Here is an 18,249-nt window from a genome sequence, read left to right on the forward strand (position 1 = left end):
GTACGCACCTCTGGCATAGCAACAAATAACACATTTTCAGTCATTGCTGGAGTTGCCAGCAGTATGATCCTTGCATTGCATTTCTGCATCTCCCAGTTGTCAATCCTTTTCCAGTTGTGAGATTCGAGTGACTTTGTTGCACCAAGCTATTACCAAGAAAGTACAGTGACTATTATTACTATTTTACTTTGTCATGAAGCAAGTGTGTATGGGGGAAAGAAGTAAGAGTATGTGACTTCATAAATCCTTTTAAAGGTACATTCTTTTTTACATTCTGCTCAGTTAGATTTTCCAGGTGTAACTCTGCCTGCCCGGCTTCTAGGGAGATTACATTGGGGTGTATTATATGGCTACTCTGCAGGGGTTTACCTTGACTCAGGGCCTGTATTCAGGCGGCTGGGCGATGAGGTAGCAAAGTTGTAGAATAATGGGCGCCAGGAACTTTTGTAGTACAACTGTCTTTTATTCGTGTCCCCTTGTACAAGGACCGCTCATACACATATTCACATATACACATATTTAATAACGGTGTGCTGTATTTTATAATAGACATACATGAATGCAGTTCTTCTATCAGTGCTCAATCTTAACAATGCAATGAAGATACTTTGACTTAATAGCTCTGAGTAAATGTGGGACCCAGACCCCCTTATTGCTTTGGAACCATCATCGGTATTAATCCGATTATTCGGAACTGCTACAGGAATTCTGTTGGTCTTTCTTACTTGACCCAATACTAGGTGCCTGTTTAGGAACTGCCACTTCCACACAGACGGCTAAGGCATATTAGTGCTGATCCGCTAACATCCGGGAGCTCTCTTTTCAGAGGCCTTCTATGGCGTGCCATATTCCTTTTTATTACTTATTCAGGACTCTATTCCTTCTTTCGGGGATCCTAACTTAATAATTAAGAGGAGGGACTAGTCTATACTACTACTTTATAACCATTACTTATCTACTCTCCACGAGGGTCCTCCCCTCATGTCCTCCTGGAACATAACCTTCTACATTTGTCTCTCCACCTTTAATACCCCTGTGTGGTGCCTGGATGCCCATAGGAACACAGGGTGGGTGCCAGCATACTATAGCCATGTTAGTAACTCTTTAGGAGGGGGGGGTTACACTAGCTTACAGTTTAATTTTATGCTGTGTTTTCCATCTAAATGCCTGTGCTTAAACAAAACCTAAACTTTAGTTCCGGTATCTCCATGCCTGTCACACATCTCTCCGGATCTGCTTCTTCTTTCGGCACCCGTCATTGCGTAGTTACACAAAAATGTAGTGACATCACCCTGTATGCAAAACTCGCTGTGTATAAAGAACAGAATGAAAACCAAATGAAGACGACCATCTTTAATGCAGCCATCATTTATTTTCCACGTACAAGCCTCAGAGGCTGCAGGTTTGGTGAAGCACTTTAAGCAGCGAAGCTTCATGCACAGGAACTTTATCATTGTACAGGATAGATTTTAGTTATTGCAGATGTGTCAGCGAGTCACAATGAAATAAAGCCAGGACTGAGTGTAGGGGCTGAATGAAAGAGCTGAGGTACAGTATTACATGCTATGAACTTTGGCTTTATCACTGTGCATTTCTACATGAAACCCGTGAGGCTCAAGTTATTGTCATCAGTTTGCCAAGGAGATAAAAACTAAAGCAGAAAGCTGAGTTGTACAGTTTGTAAATTGTTTACTGTGGGTTAAATCCAATTACCTGCCTCACTGAATCTATGCCTTTGTGGACTAGCTGTGATGACTCTCAGAGGTGAAAATAAATGCAAGTCCTTATTTTATTGCAAACATACACATCTCCTTATTTAATGTTTTGTAAAAAGATCTATTATAATCATACCCTCCCTTCCTGCTCCTGTGCTGTTGGCCAGTTAACAAAATTGGTTTTCCCCATTGTTTAAAAGGATTGTGGGAGGTTAGCTGGGGGACAGTGGGCTGGGGGTTTTGTGTTGGTCGGTTGGAGTGGGGTTTATTCGGCTCCGGGCGTTCATCTGGCAGGAGGGTGTCGCTATTTTATGTGCTAATAATAATGACGCACTCAAGGATTGTGTGGGCTCCTAGTTTATCAGATTCATTGCATTAGAGTTAGAATTAATAGCACATTAATAAATGTGTCTCCTTTATTATACATGTCTCTATATTTCCAGCACTGGGACACTGGAGCTTGGTGACAAACTTCTTGCCATAGACAATATTCGGTTAGACAACTGTTCCATGGAAGATGCAGTTCAGATCTTACAGCAGTGCGAGGAGCTGGTCAAGCTGAAAATCCGCAAAGATGAAGATAATTCAGGTGGGCAGAGCAGAGAAATTGTACAGTAGGTTGATGGTGATGTATGCACAATACAAAATGCTTTGCCTGGGCCAGTGGAAAAGAAAAACAAAGCAATGTGACAGTTGCCCGCAGTATTTTATTAGAACTGTGCAAAATCCCTGAAAAGATTGTATTTTTTTTTGTATGCCTTCTCCAAGGATTTGCCAATAATATGTGGAAAGGAAGAAAAAAAAAGCTGCATGTAATTGTATACCTGGGACTGTACCTTTTTATTACCTTCAATGTTTTGCAATGCATTAACAACCCTGTGGTGTGGAAAATATCACTCGCCCTAGTAAATTAGTCTTTTTGGCAGACTACACAATGATGTTGTGTTTTCTAATAAAGATGCAAGGCAGTTGCTCTCCTGAATGTCTGTAATTAATTACAAATTATCTCAGCAGAGAGATTGAGATGCAACACCAATATTATCCGTTGTGTCACTTCTTGCAGATGAACAAGAGAGCAGTGGGGCCATTATTTACACGGTGGAACTGAAGAGATATGGAGGGCCACTGGGAATAACGATTTCAGGCACTGAAGAACCATTTGACCCAATTATCATCTCGAGCCTTACTAAAGGTGGATTAGCTGAAAGGTAATGTCATTCTAATTAAACCCCCACAAGATTTGTATGCTCTTACTGCATATATACCACAGGGTGCCAAATATCATACCTACAAAAACCATATCCAAAGTGGTTGTGTCCGCTCAGATAAAGGAACCCATCTACAGCCAGCGCAACACTATCATCAAAGGGGGATTTACTTGTGTCCTTTGTTTACCTCTAAAATAAAAATCTCGTTTACAAAACCATAAATGCATAATGTTTTCCACTTCATTGCACTCAAGTATAAAACAAATAAATGACTTACTACTTTTGTATCCATAGTATGGACTCACTGTGCCCTCCTACTGAGCTGTATTGTATGTCTTTATTTATATAGCGCCAAAAGTGTACTCAGAGCTTCACCAAGAATACAGTACAGGGAATTATAATAATACAATAAGTGCAGCAAAATCAGACAATAGGAAAGGAAATTCCTGCCCCAAAGAGCTTACAATCTAAGAGGTATGATGGGAGACTTACAGAGACAGCAGGTGAGGGAATAAGTGCTGTAGATGGCAGTGCTTGGCCACAATGGGTGGTAGGAGTGACTGTGGGTGTGGGACAATAGCCATGAGTGCAGGCTATTGGGATGCTTGATTTGTGGGGTGAGTTTTAAAGTTAGTCAGTATTAAATCAGAAGGTTAACACCATTTACAGGAGAAGATATGGCAGGGAGGCGTGGGTGAGAGCAGGTGTGTATGTCTGGGTTCAGGCTTAGGCTGCGGTCCCAGTGTGCAGTGTAGCATGTCGCATCACCGCGATCTGCGGTCTTGGGAGAGAGGGAGAGATTGCGACGGGAGAGGGAGTGGGGGGGGTTTGCAGGGCCGTGGCCATGACCCCACGCGGCTGGTTCACCCTCATTGGCTGAACCGCTGGGGGCGTGGCCACGCCTCCCTCGCAAGTTTTAAAAACTTACAGTAGAGTGCGGCTGCACCTTCCGCACGAAGGTAATTCCTGGGACTGGACTGATTGGGGGGCGGTGCTTGTAGAAGGCACTGGGACCCTGGCCTTAGGGGAGATCCCCAGCAGCAGGAAGGAGTAGATAGAGTGTGAATAGAGGATTTGTGTGGGTGTTTTTTTATTGAGGTGTAAAGTTGTTGGGAGAGGTGTGTAAATAATGGTGCAGTGGGGAAGTTGGAGAGAACAGAGACAGTCACAAAGGAGTGAGGAAACAGTAAACATAACAAGCAATAGATAGGGCGTAGTGAGATGCAGGAGGAGAAACTTCCCAGGTATTGGAGGATAGAAAGAGTACAAATAATCACAGCGTTTAGGAAGGCAAGTTCTCACAGTTGCAAAGTTGTTATGATGCAGAGTCCAGAGTTTCTTGTAATGTTCACCTCCAATTTCAACTCCAAAATTAACTCCACAGACACTTTATATGTGACACAGCCAAAATAGACTGACTTAAATATATACACTTGACTAACAATTAAGGGAGGGGTTTGCTGAATCAGCTCACAGAAACATACCAGATAGTTAACATGTTTTCATGCTCTGAGTAACTAGTCAATGCTACATCAAGAAAAATGTCATATTTGTCAATCATTTAGCAAAATCATAGATATAAATACAGCTTTATTTTGTACATGTAATACATCACTAAGTATGATGGACAATTGAGCTAGCGTTGCTAGTTTTATTGATGTCTGAATTTAACTTGGTCAGGTCATATTCATTATTTTTCATTGTGACTATCAAGCTGCAATTAGAAATAAAATGACTTTGAGCCATCTTACACATGATATAATTATTGTATACTCTGGATGGGTCTCTGTTGAAGGGTTCACCAAGTACTGACAGGCTCATTATTTGTTTGCCTGCTGATAATGACTTCATTTGAGAGATCTGCTTAAAAAAGAAATAAAAAGGGGCATATTTAGTAATGCCAGGCAGCAGATATTTATTAATACCGGGATTGTTCTCCATCTGTACAGTGATATTTGATTACATAGCAAAGGTTTTCTTTAAAGTTGTGACTGCAGCATTCCTCAAATACCCACATAAAACATAGCGTCCCACCCAAACCCATAAATAAAACAGACACAGAATTTGGATGGAAAACGGCAACTGCATTTTATTAACATACTTGCCAGCTAACATTATAAACATTTTATTTGCCAGCCCGTGGCCTGATTGCCAAGTGGGCACGTAATACCGTATAACATCAAAGGTTTGCGCAGTGCAAGCCGCAAAGCTGACATTGCACTCATCAGCCCTGCCATCATAATTCACCAATAAGCTGACTGCATAATAAATTGAAACCAACTATAACATTCCATAAACAAAGTAACCCGTACATATTTAGAGGGCTCTAGCCACTGCTGTCAGAGGCACCATTGCCAAGGGGTCCATGGGTCCCTGCTTTTGACTTGTAAAATATGACTCTGAGTTTGCTCTTAAGGGTTCGTTTTGGAGAAGCTTACTTTCTGTTAAATAGGAGAAAAAACACTGATTTACCCAGCTACAGTGATTTTTGTTTTTCTTCTCATTTTTGTCTTTTTCTGGATTCCCATAAATGATGTGAACATAGATTGAAAGACTGAACCAGCTATGCAAATGGCAAAGACACAGAAGAGACTTAGGTGTACGCATGAGTGAAAATGAAAATCTATGCACTGACGTGACATGTATCCGAATTAGGAGGTTGTCTTACTCCTTTAAATCTTTTCTTAGAAATCATAACATCTGTAAAAAGATTAATGAGGTGTATATATTTCCTGTTACTACTGTAGGACTGGTGCAATCCACATAGGAGACCGAATCCTTGCAATAAATAGCAACAGCCTGAAAGGGAAGCCTTTGAGTGAAGCCATACACTTATTACAGATGGCAGGAGAGACGGTCACTCTGAAAATCAAGAAGCAGACTGATGGTAAACATGACTGGTGATATTTGCTTGTAAAAATCGTGCATGCGTGCGTATGCCTTAACTTTATTTTTCCTTTCAACTATATACCTCATTTTTATATCCTACCGTAATTTCCAATTTTATTTTTTTTTAAATACTGATGCATCAGGCAAATGTGGTTAATTCTTTGTTACAACTCTTACTCATTGCAAACCTTTTCCCAGTTGGGTAGGCTTCCTTTGGATGCCCTAATTAAAACACTACGTATATTAAAAACAAGGAATGGCACATTGCAGCCTGATTTTATTTAAATATATATATATATATCAGGGGCATTCACACGTCACATAGGACTGTACCTTTGCTGTTACATTGTTACGCAGCGTATCTCACGATTGACATCATCGTGTTTTTGCGTCTCTTGCTGTGACGCGGTTATGCCCCCTGCTATTCCTGGAGCTGCACCAGGTCCTAACGGAATTCCATCTATGGACCCTCTCGGAACGCAGTGTTGTGCCTACTTTTATTTATTCAAATGTAAATGACTTATGCTTGTTTGTGTGTTTTTAATACATTTATCTACAACTCACCTCTGGTGCGCGGTGTCTTCCTTGATATATATATATGTACCCCTCTTTCTTTTACAATACCTTAGTCTAGGAGGTGGGGGCCTTAGTCGGTGCAATGATATGAACCCGTGCTTATGAGGGGTGGCCAGTAATAAGGAGACACCACAGCAGGATATATGTAACAGGTTTCTCAACAAAATAAATGGGTACCATACACAGAGTTTCAGTAACCACATGATCCTTTTTAACTAGGATCACCACATACAATACTCAACATAATTGCTAACATCCCAGCATAACCCAGTGCTGCGCATGTATGTGTGTTTTAGAGTCACAGTATAAGGCCTCCAATGTACTGAGAGATCAGGCATTGCCGTGTGATACTAGTATCTTCGTTGGAGCTCATGAAGTGTGATGTCAGTTGCAGGCCTCTACTTCACAAAGATATTTATAATGTAGTCTCCACTTTCCTTTCTCTGTTGGGAATCCTCTCCCTCACCCATCTGTCTCCTGCTCCTCCCTTCTGTGCAGCTGGGCTCACTTCTCCTGCGCTGTTTCTCTACAGCTGGGCTCACCTAAGGCCCACTGCACGCGCCGGCGCGCCTGCCTTGCGTCCTGGCGGCACGTGCACAGCACTTCACCTCGATCTGCATGGAGTTTTTTTAGGCGCGGGGGGCGTGGCCATGACGGGGGCAGAGTAATGTGCGAGATTGCTGTCCGTAAATACACAAACGCACAGCGTTTTCCAAAACACGTGACAAACCTTTGCCAGGGCGACCTGCCCTTGTGAGCCTCCCAGCCCCGAATAGGGGCCGAAAATCAATACACCCCCCCCCCCCAACTGCCAGATACAAGAAGGAGCAGCACTTAATTAAAAGAAAGGGGAAAGGAGGCAGAGGCTAGGGTCCCGCTGATTGGCTCCCTGGCGCATCACGTGACGCGTCGCCGCACGGGATCACAATCCTGTTGTAGCCCCTGCTGGCTGATGCGTCACAGTGTGCAATGAGCCAGGAAGCGAGGCATCACAGGGACAGCTATGGAGGAGGTAAGGGGCTAGTGAGAGGCGGGCGCGCGCCACCGGCTGCAGCGGGGACCTAGTCTTACTCATCAGCTCTCTGTGAGGCACATGCAGGTTCCCCTGTGTGGGAATGTCACATTGCCACAATGTGTTTGGTCGCTCTTAGCAGGCGTGCTCAGGTTCACCCTGGACGCGGCCTTATATGCAGAGTATCTAGCTGAGTTTATATTTTTATTTTAAAGAGTTTCAGTTGGATCCACCCTTTGTGAATGTAAAGCAATGCGTATTACGAGACTGTTTTGAAATCTGTGGTTGGATCTGTCACTCCTGGATTATGTGGATAACTGTCTATTTTATATCCAGCGACAAACAGGTAATCTCTGTCTCCATCTCATTTAGCAACAAGTCCCAAGAATTTTACATCCCCTAGCAGGATAAGTGAGCTGTGTGATGCTGAAGATGAGACTCCTCTCACACAGAAGTCAAGCAACTTGTCTGACATTTACTCCACCACCGTCCCCAGTGTAGACAGTGCAGTTGAATCCTGGGATGGCTCTGCTGTGGACACTGCATATGGAAGTCAAGGTAAAATGATGTATCCATTTACTCCTTTAGAGGTTTTATGCAGCCCACTGTCTTATTTTCAAGTCATGAATCAATTGTGTTGCTGGATTTGGACAAACTGTAGTAGTATTTGTACAACTTCCAGAGATAGCTAATTACTATATTTTTGGTTAGCTCAACCTCTACTGGAAATACCTGAAAGCATACGTGGTGCTGTATCTTAAGCATGCATAGGCTTTACAGACACGTACTCTGTTTTGAAATGAATGTTCTATCACAGGTCTCTACAGCGGTGATCTACAGTATATATCACTTTACTTGCTTGTTAGTGTAACGAACCTACAATAATATGCAGAAACAAAAATGTAACCGTTTATTGCACAAATGCTACTAGTTGCTAATGTGGTCAAGCTGTTGATTTGCGATTTACCTTGATTTTGTTTCATTCAAATCATTTGTTTATGCGAGTAATGTACAGTACAGCCAGCATTGTTGCCCAATGACGCTTTTCCACTAACGCAAATTTGAATGCGCCATCACGTGATTTGTAATTTAAAACATTGGAGCAGTGAGTTTAATGTTTTACCACATGATAACAGATGCAATGACATTGGCTGCATATGTATCGTTGTTCTTTAAAATGTGCATTTCCAATACTGTTGTATGATTTTTTTTTTTATATGTTTGTGTAGGAAAATTTATCCCGGGAAACAGGAAGAGTGGAAACTGTCTAGTTTTGTTTTTAGCTTTTAACTATGAATAAAGAGTGTAGTGGTGGCACTGTGATACTGAAAACAAACTATACAGACTGGTGGTAAAAAGGGTAATCTGTAAACCCAAATGATAACATACAAACAACAATAACCTGTAGCACTGAGCAAAAATGTAAAGCAAAGGGTATGCTCACCAGTAAATATTAATATGATGCAGAGTATGCATCACTCAGCATCATATTAATATTTACTGGTGAGCAAACCTTTTCCTTGACATTTTTGCTCAGTGCTAAAGGTTATTGTTGTTGTTTTTTGGGTTGTTCTACAGTTCGAAAGACTGCATTCAGGAATGCTTGCTAACATCGCCTCTTCTCTCTATCCTGGACTGCTGTGCAGCCTTTGATATGTTGTATCCCCGAATTGGGGTACCATTCGGGTTATTAAAGAATAAAATTATTAAGCAGGCGGAAATGTTTAAATCCTCCAAAATAGGTAATAAATACATTTTCATCAAAATATGTTGCAGACTTGTGCGACAGTGCTACAAAATACAAAAATAAAATGGCAAATTATGTGATAATACAAACGATACTTGATGAGTCCTCTCATCACACTACAGTAGCTTTGGAATTGTTGCTGAATTCTTTCTTCTGTTCGGTTACATCCTTTACCGATCATATTTATTTATTTATAAGATGTTTTACCAGGAAGTAATACATTGAGAGTTACCTCTTGTTTTCAAGTATGTCCTGGGCATAGAGTTATGATGACAAATAGTACATGGTTACATAAGTGAACAGGGTTATACATTATATACAAGATATTGCATGCACAGTTAGAGATAATATATATTATAGGCGTATGTAACAGTTACACAGGCGTGTCCTTTTTTGCTCAGCTAGTTAGTCAAGTTTCTTACATCTGGGACAGATTGTAAACCACAGGGGTTTAACATCTGGGACAGATTGTAAACCACAGGGGTTTAACCCAATGTCTGAGCCTGCAGATTTGTATGGTGTAAAGAGGGGGGAAATAATGATGCGATGTAGAATTTACTACATCCCATTATAATATGGTGGTCTAGCGCCTACTATTTACTTTCCCCACATTGCAAAATTGGAGCGAAATACCTTGACACAAAAAGGCCTCTTCTACCAATTTTCCTCGAAAATAGTCCTAATACATAGACTTCCTTCAATTATACAGCAGCTGTCATAAATGGTAGCGAATGTGTTGCCTGTCTCGTTATTAAAACACTACTAAAGGTTGCTAAGTGATGAAGTATATTTAAATTGTAGGAGTTCAAAAAATATTAATTCTAATCACGTGATCAACTTCTAGGCCCAAACTTTCAGGCATCTGGATTCAGCTTCAATGCCTATGAATGGAGAAACCCCAAGCAGAAGGGCAGCTTGTCTCCTTTAACTAGGCCAAGAAATCACTTCCAGGACACTGGTCCTAGTGACGATGAATGGGATAGACCTACAGCGAGTGGGTAAGTCGTATGGTATCTATGAGCTGTTTGTATTTTTACATGTTGTCCAGACTGTTAGGAATTATTATTAAAACTCACATGTTCATTATTGGGTGTCTAAGAATAATTAATGCCAGATATTATCTCCCCCATTGCTTGTAACTGTGAATCCTTTATAATGGGAGTAGAGTTGTTTTCTCATCTGGTGCCCCTTTCTTGGTATTTCTGTGTGTGCTTGGTTTTGGTAAGTACAGTACCATTGTATGGTGTTTGCATGGACTAACATGAAATTCCTGGACACTTGCACTTAAGCTTTTGAGATCTCAAAGGTCTCTGGATGTTTTTAGCAAAGATATTTTAGGAAATGCTGTATTTGTGGACTTCAGTTACTAAACCTCTAAAAACTTTATTTGAGGGCGTAATTAGGAATCTGACATCCACCCTTCAATTACTGTAGTTCTAATGTTTAAAATGCATTTTGTTGTAAATTGTAGCATCCTTTCAATGAGTAAAGCTACGCTTATAGTGACGGTAACGTCAGGCTGTGGTCGCTGGAAAAATCAAATTGAGATGACTTCCAGCGATCGCGACCGAGCCGTCGCTCCGTCGCGTCACGCTTACTATAAGCGCACACGCCGGCGGCAATGCATTTGTTTTGACGCGACGTCGCTGTCGCCGGCACTATAAGCGCAGCCTTAGATACACAATTCGTGCTGCGTGTGATCTTTCAGAAATGCATTGATATGTTTAATCCAATGGAAAAGTAGACACTGCTCTGAAATGCAGGCAAAAAACCGGGCGCTTACCTTAAGGTATTAGTACAGGGTAGAGAATAAAGTAAAATACTTATCCCAAAACCAATGGATGTAGTCTTTCACAGTGCAATCCGTGGCTTGCGATGAATTCCTCTGCTCGACCCCAGAGAGGGGTATCCAAACCCTCAAGGTATGGGAGAACGAAAAGGAAAAAAGGGGGAGCAAAGGATTAGATGGACCTATATTAACATTACTAAGATGACTTCATAGCATATCTGGCTGTTTAATAAAGGTGGGGTGACGAAATGACGGTATATTATAATCCAATACTCACACGGCCCTGTGTGAGCACATATGTGTAAGGGTATCTTGTTCCTGGTATCCACTTCTTAGCCCAAATGTTGTTCAGATGGAAGGGGGGGGTTTAGAAAAAATAAAAATAAAAATAATAATACACTACTTACACGGCCATGTGTAAGCTCAATCCTGGGAGAGAATAATGTGCTCTGAAATGCATTACAGGTGCCGCCACTGAGACTGTGATTGGCAGTAGATTATTACCTTTCATCAAATAAAGATTACCATGTAACAGCATAACCCGACCGTATCTTTTTTCCCTGTCATCTTTTCTATGTGATTTCTCAAACACCTGTTACAGCCTTAGCTTATTGCAAATCGTGTGTATCATAAAAGTGCACTCGTAGTGTAAAAACCATAGTGGAGCCTGTAAAAGGCATATCCCCTTTAATGGAAGCGATTCGCCTACAATCGTCAATCCACTGAAATTACCCAACTGAATTCCTTCCCGTTTGCTTCATGAGAAAAAAAAACCTTTCACATTACATTAAATAATTTCTTTTGCAGCACAGATCCCCCCTGGAAACACGCACCGTTTTCTCTATTCTGCACTTAGCAGAGATCTCTGCCTGTAGCAGATTAGTATTTAGAAGTCACTTTCATGTAAGATCAAGCCATGCCCGGCACCTGAAGCAATGAATGGGATGAAATGACTAAATATTTGCTTTCGAGAGTCTAGCAGCATTAATGATGCAACACAACTAAGAGTTAAACACTGCCACTTTTAACTTAAGATACCGTTTCAAATAAAATGATGTGTATTTCATTTTTTTTAAAATAGACTTTAAACATGAAGGGTCGTACAATCTGCTATCCATTTCTTCCCTCGGCTATTAACATTGTGCTCTTTTGCATGTCGCATTATCTCATTGGGCCTCTGTTCACCTAACTCAGGGGTTCTCAACTCCAGTCCCCAAGATCCCCCAATATGTCAGGTTTTCAGGATATCCCTGCTTCAGCACAGGTGGCTCATCTGTGCTAAAGCAGGGGTATCTTGAAAACCTTCCCTGTTGGGGAGTCTTTAGGACTGGAGTTGAGAACCCCTGATCTAACGGTATATTATAATCCACACCTGAAACCTGTTTGGCGAAAGGCTTTGGTTAAAGCAGCAATTCTACACTCTAAACTTGCAATCGTTTGGCGCTCCTGTTATAATCGGTCAAAATCATTATGGTGTGACTAACATAATGGCTGCTTCAGTCAGTCTAACAGCAGCTACAATGTATCCTTATATTGCTACGGTAACATGGTCTATTGTTACAGTTTACAGCTCAAATATTGGCAACAAATGATCACAAACAGGAAAGAGTTACAAAGATATTGTACTGCTGAGGAGGTGGCTAACGCCTGCTATAGAAATCAAAAGATGCTTTAAAACTCATTAAAAATGGCATTAATTTGAATAATAATAATAATAATGTTTTAAAAAATGCAGTAAGTATTATCTAATACTACATAACTAATTTATTTAAAAATAATAATAAGATTACACATGTTTTGCTGCTTTAAACAGAAAATGAAAAGGCTGCAAAGGATTTGGGGGCTTGTTTAACATGTCAGCGGAGTCCATCATGCAATAAATATGAATGCACGTTTTCACTTAAATGTCACCTAGAACAGGGGCGTGTAAACTTCCCGAGCTGCGCCCCCCTGCCAGGCAGCCGCAGCGTTCGCGCCCCCCCCCCCCCCTCCAAGGAATCGGCATCATTTGACGCCGCGTTGCCATGGCGACGTATCACTGAAGAGCCGACAGAGAGCAGGTAAGGGAGTTACAGGGGCCTCGCCGCCCCGGGCATTTAATTTAAATGCCTTGGGGAAGAGCGCGGGGCCTCTGCAACTGCCGCGCCCCCCCTAGAAATTCTTGCGCCCCCTAGTTTGCGCACCCCTGACCTAGAATATAAGGTGACGATGTATCAGGCTCAGTTGACAGAATTGCCTAAGCTATTTCTCCTGGTAGATACTGTACGCTCGCTTCCGTTTTGATGATCTGTTTGTTCTGTGGGTATCAGAACCCGTACAAAGTTGGTTTTACATGCGGTACCATATGAGAAACGTCACAATCTTAGGCTGCGTCCATGGTTACTGATTGCGTGCTGAGGCGCGCGGAGGCTGAGGGAAAGCGGGTGCCGTCCGGGGGCGTGTCGGGGGGCGGGCCAGTGACGTCACGGAGCTGGTTCGCCCTCATTGGGCGAACCGTTCACGTGACCGGCCCTGCGCTCCGGCAAGCGCGAAAATTAAACATTTTGCTAAGACATGCGCTTCCGCACGCATGCGGAAGCGTGCGCGAGCCCCTGCTAAAGCCACTCTCATTGCGGCTGCATGGGCTCAGTGCCGAGCGTAAGCGCGCCTCAGCACGGGTCAGCGCATAAGCGCTGACCATGTCCAAGGCCTTAGAAGTAAATAAATAAAGTCCCTGTGTTAATTTGGGCAAGTGGCTTCATCTCCCTGGCCTCCGCTACCAAAAATGTATTGTAAGCTCTATACTGCTGCGGCCGAGTTTATTCGAGCATTTGCCCGTTCTCGGCCGCAGCAGTAAACTGGCGCGCGCCGGAGGGTGCCGGGCGCGCGCCGAAGCAGCGGAAGAGCGCCCTCCGATCGGGGCGCTCTCCCTCCCGCTGCCGGGTCCGCCGGGTCCCCCGGAACCCCCTGCCGCCGTCCCCCACATCGCGGGACACCAGGGCTCCCTCGGGGAGCCCTGGACGTGCGTGCAGGGGGCGCAGGCTCCCGATGACGCGTGACCGCGCGTCGGTGACGCGCGGCACGCCGAGGGGCGACCACTAGCAAGCCGGGAAATCTCCCGGCTTGCGGAACCGGCCACACTTTAATAAAGTGTGTCGGTAGTGTATGGCAAGGCCCTTCTGCCTAATCTCTTCACTGCTAGAGGGGCCTGTAACGCATTGCCCCTCTGGCACTGTAGGGGTTATTTTTTTATATATATTAATGTTTATCTACACCAGGGGTGCTCAACGCCAGTCCTCAAGACCACCAACAGGTCAGGTTTTAAGGATATCCCAGCTTCAGCACAGGTGGCTCAATCAGTGCCAATCCGCAGGGGAGTAGCTATAGCCCGGGCAAAGGCCAGGGGCCCACTCGATGCATAATTTTGCTGCTGTACATGCGCGACCAGTACTTGGCTATAGCGCATGCGCAATTGGCTTTTTCATTCTGCACATGCGCGATCGGAAATTGTCTACCGTGCATGCGCGATCGGCTCTTTCCAACTGCGCATGCGCAATTGGCATATGCCTACCGAGCAAGCGCAATCGGCTGTTGCCGGTCGCTCAAGCGCTATCGGAGCTTACCGATCGAGCATACGCGTGAGCAGCCGGCAACTGCCGATCGTGCATGCATGGTAGGAAAATGCCGATCAAGCACGTGCAGTTGGTAAGAGCTGATCGCACATGCGCAGTATGAAAGAGCTGATCGCGCATGCGCAGTTGGAACGTGCGATCGCACATGCGTGGTAGACGTGCTGATTGCATGTGTGGCGAAACAATACAAAACTTTTACCCGGGGGCCCGTGCATGCCTTGCTACGCCACTGCCAATCCGTCTTTGATTGAGCCACCTGTGCTGAAGCAGGAATATCCTGAAAACCTGACTTCTTGGGGGTCTTGAGCACCCCTGATCTCCACCACAGGTAGGTATATATCGCACTGTCAGAGAGACAGCAACACATTGCAGACATCTTTGGCACCAAATTACTTAAGGTCATTTTAAAAAAAAGTCCCTAAGCCAATAAGTACTTTTAATACGAGAGGTTAGTTTCCAACGGGAATCTTTGATTATTATTTTTTACGTTTCCAATGAGGCGGCTTGTACTGCAGCTATCTTAGGTACTGAAGCACATGGCGTAATTTTGGAAACAAAATAAACTGTGTTGCATCAATCACAGCTCTATGCAGTATCTGTGTGACACTCTCCGTGCTATAGACCAATTGAGTGAATGAATCTCCCGAAGGCACACTGAACTATACACGCGCTATTGATTTATGCACTATGAAAACATTTGCTGAACTTTTACAACACATAATTTAAGATTTTTGGTTTAGTTTTAAACCCATTTTTTTTATTTTTATAGAAATAGAATATAGACTTTAAATGATTATAAAACATTCATATAAATGTGCGCTTGGTTTTCTTTTTCAGACCCACAGCCCCTGCCCTCAACCCTCTTGTATTTATCTTTAACATGTTTGTGGCCAGACAGCTATTTTCTTGAAGGAATGAATGCTTTGTTTAGTACTGTTTTTGTGTAACCTGCCTTTACATATTGGTATTATTATTATTATTATTATTATTCCGCAGTTACACACAAGAGGAACCAGAAGCTGATCAGGAGGAGAATTTCTGGTCTCAGGCCTTGGAGGATTTAGAAACATGTGGACAGTCAGGAATTCTGAGAGAACTAGAGGTAATATAGACATGCTTTGTTAAAAAAGAAAATAAATCTTATTTCTTCTATTTTCCCATAATTGTACTGAACATAACTTTATTACTTCTTGCAGGAGAAGCCTGTCAGGCATGTATATCCCAGAAACATGGTCCTCTTGGTATATACTTTTTATGTTCATTGCTATTTCTTCTTGGCTCTGTATAGAGTGCAATGGTGTGCAAAATAAGTTTCTTACCTTTATTGTGTTGGGAGTTGTCCTTTGGTGTGTTGGCTTCCGTTGTACCATAACCGCTGTTTGTCTTCAATGCCAGCTGCCAGTAACGTGTCAACTGACAAAGGCTACGTGAGCGTCAGTCAGATTATTAAACTGCAACAATTACACTTTTACCAGACATTCCCAACAAGGGTTGAAATGGTCAAACTTTACCAATAGAAAGTGTACTATGATCTGCACTCCATATTACAAGTAAATGGGTTCAAGAGAAGTTGGACTTTGACTGTGTCAGTCTGATGACTGCACTTTTAGGAATCATTTGATCCATACCAGTGTTGAGCATATAGAGGTATCTATGATCACGCAAATGGCAAGTTGAAGTTAAAAACCCTGTTATTTACTCTACTACCATTTTTAATCTGTAAACTTCTTTAAAAAAAAAACAACAACAAAACAATTTGTAGACATTATTTTTGTTTAGCTTTTTATCATTAAGAATAGCTGCTATTTAATGTCATTAGAAATAATAGTTTGAAGCCCTTGCTAGTGACAGGCAGGCCTTGATAACGCTCAGTGTTTCTTGTTACCTGGATGTGAAGTTAACCGGAAATAAAGAGCAAAAAGGAAAATATCAGATTGAATTAGAAGTAAAATGCATTTGCACATTTTTCCAACCAGGGGGTGAAATGTTGCTGCTGGGGCTGTGCCTGTTCTTTGAACACAGAGGGTGTGCTTGCTGCCTGGTGCACCAATGTAGATCTCAGAACATAAAGGATGAATGACATTTAAAAATATACTAATTAAATCACCATGAACATCAGCATTTCAGTCCCCAGATTATGGTGATCAAACCATGCATGTTGCTGGTGATTTGATCACATATATTTGACTATTTAAATGATATTGTGCATGCAGGTTTTTTTCCCTATAGCTTACACTTTGGCTGCTTTTATGTTTACCATTTAATACCAGGCACTGCTCTGGCCACAGCACAATTATTAAATATTGAGTGTTCTGTCCATTTTCTCTAATGTACTAACATTATCTCTTTCAATGTGTTTGTAACACTGACATTCTTTATTTAACTATATGCGTGTGTGTATATTATCATAGCTTGCAGAGTACTTCACAAAATACATATCAAGCATCAAAGCACGCTAGGAACAGGAATCCCTGCCCTATAGAGCCTACATGCTATGACCATTTTCAAATGGAAATACATACCACAGCAATAAGGATTGCAACAAAGGGGTAATAGCTATAGTCCCCGAAGTGGCCGCTCAAGCTGTTTATTAATTGTTTTTTCTTAAAATCCCTATTGACACCAATATATAATTACTACTCAGTGTTCAGTTCCTAATACAAACATACTAAAAGGGACACAACCAGTGATTATGTGCATGTAAGCAGAGTTTGTGAGCACAGTTTATATAAATGTCAATAGGGTTGACATATAAAACAATGTAAAACTACCAGGAGAGGAATAGGGTTGACATACAGGAATTTCATTTTAATTGCTCCCCAGAATACTAATATGGGACCATCTGTACTCTGTGACATAGTTAAATTACAGGGCGAAGCCAGTATTTTCTGTGTATGAGTCTACCAGCCAATCAAGCTAATGTAAATTGTTTGTTGGCAGTGTGTCTTGGATCACATTGCAATATGATCTCTGTAGGGCACTGCAAGCCATATTTGTCTCGCTGACCTTAGAATTGATGGTTAAGCTGTGGTCTTGCTCAGGAAGTGCACCAGTTCTGGGATTTGCAAACGAATCTTATTACCATCTGTGGTGGACAGGTACATGCTTCAATTTAATTGAAAACATAATACAAATACATGTACCAAGGAAATGTTGATGAAAAGCATATGGAAGCCTGCCAGCGGGTTCACCGGAATTATCCCAGATCACCATTTTGACACCTGCTCATGAATTAATTGCCACTAAACAGCTTCTTTAAAGCTACATATGGAAGTGAATGATGTTAAAGCATTGCTTTTGTGAATTATACATCCCATTATATCCTTCTGTCGACCACTGATAATTGATTGCAGTTTTACATTTTTTTGGCGATGCTTAGAAATGGTGACATTGCAGTTGATTTTCAGTTATTTGACCCATGCAGTTCTTGCCAAACCTGTGTTTCTGTCTCAATGAAAGGGGGTCATAGAAGTCCCCACATTAATATAGAAAAGTGGCTCAGTATTTAGCTTGAAGTCAGAGCATTCTTCTCCTAGTCTGTAAATCCAATGTGTTATCTGTGAATGTGTTGTGCAATAGTGACCTAAACAACATCAACCATCTAGTCTAAGGACAGCAGCAATCCCAATCAGATGAAAAGGGGCTCGTTGGGAGGTATAGAATATTTAAGAAAGGGTGGCCAACTCTAGTCATCAAGGGCCA

The 18,249-nt window shown here is 42.2% G+C and overlaps 1 protein-coding gene across 18 annotated transcripts in view; it reads left to right on the forward strand.

Moving 5' to 3' along the window:
* Positions 1-18,249, forward strand: part of GRIP1 (glutamate receptor interacting protein 1) — an 894,479-nt gene that overhangs the window by 860,357 nt on the left and 15,873 nt on the right. For 14 of the 18 annotated variants that reach the window (XM_075600319.1, XM_075600328.1, XM_075600326.1 and 11 more), the window contains 7 exons: positions 2,159-2,304; positions 2,779-2,923; positions 5,671-5,810; positions 7,773-7,958; positions 9,992-10,145; positions 15,544-15,649; positions 15,744-15,788. In XM_075600319.1, the coding sequence (XP_075456434.1) occupies positions 2,159-2,304; positions 2,779-2,923; positions 5,671-5,810; positions 7,773-7,958; positions 9,992-10,145; positions 15,544-15,649; positions 15,744-15,788 (922 nt within the window). The remainder of the gene's footprint in view (positions 1-2,158; positions 2,305-2,778; positions 2,924-5,670; positions 5,811-7,772; positions 7,959-9,991; positions 10,146-15,543; positions 15,650-15,743; positions 15,789-18,249) is intronic. The other 4 variants (XM_075600317.1, XM_075600331.1, XM_075600332.1 and 1 more) reach the window with 1 other exon arrangement.

The sequence above is a fragment of the Ascaphus truei genome, chromosome 5 (genome assembly GCF_040206685.1).
Source record: "Ascaphus truei isolate aAscTru1 chromosome 5, aAscTru1.hap1, whole genome shotgun sequence".
Taxonomy (NCBI): domain Eukaryota; kingdom Metazoa; phylum Chordata; class Amphibia; order Anura; family Ascaphidae; genus Ascaphus; species Ascaphus truei.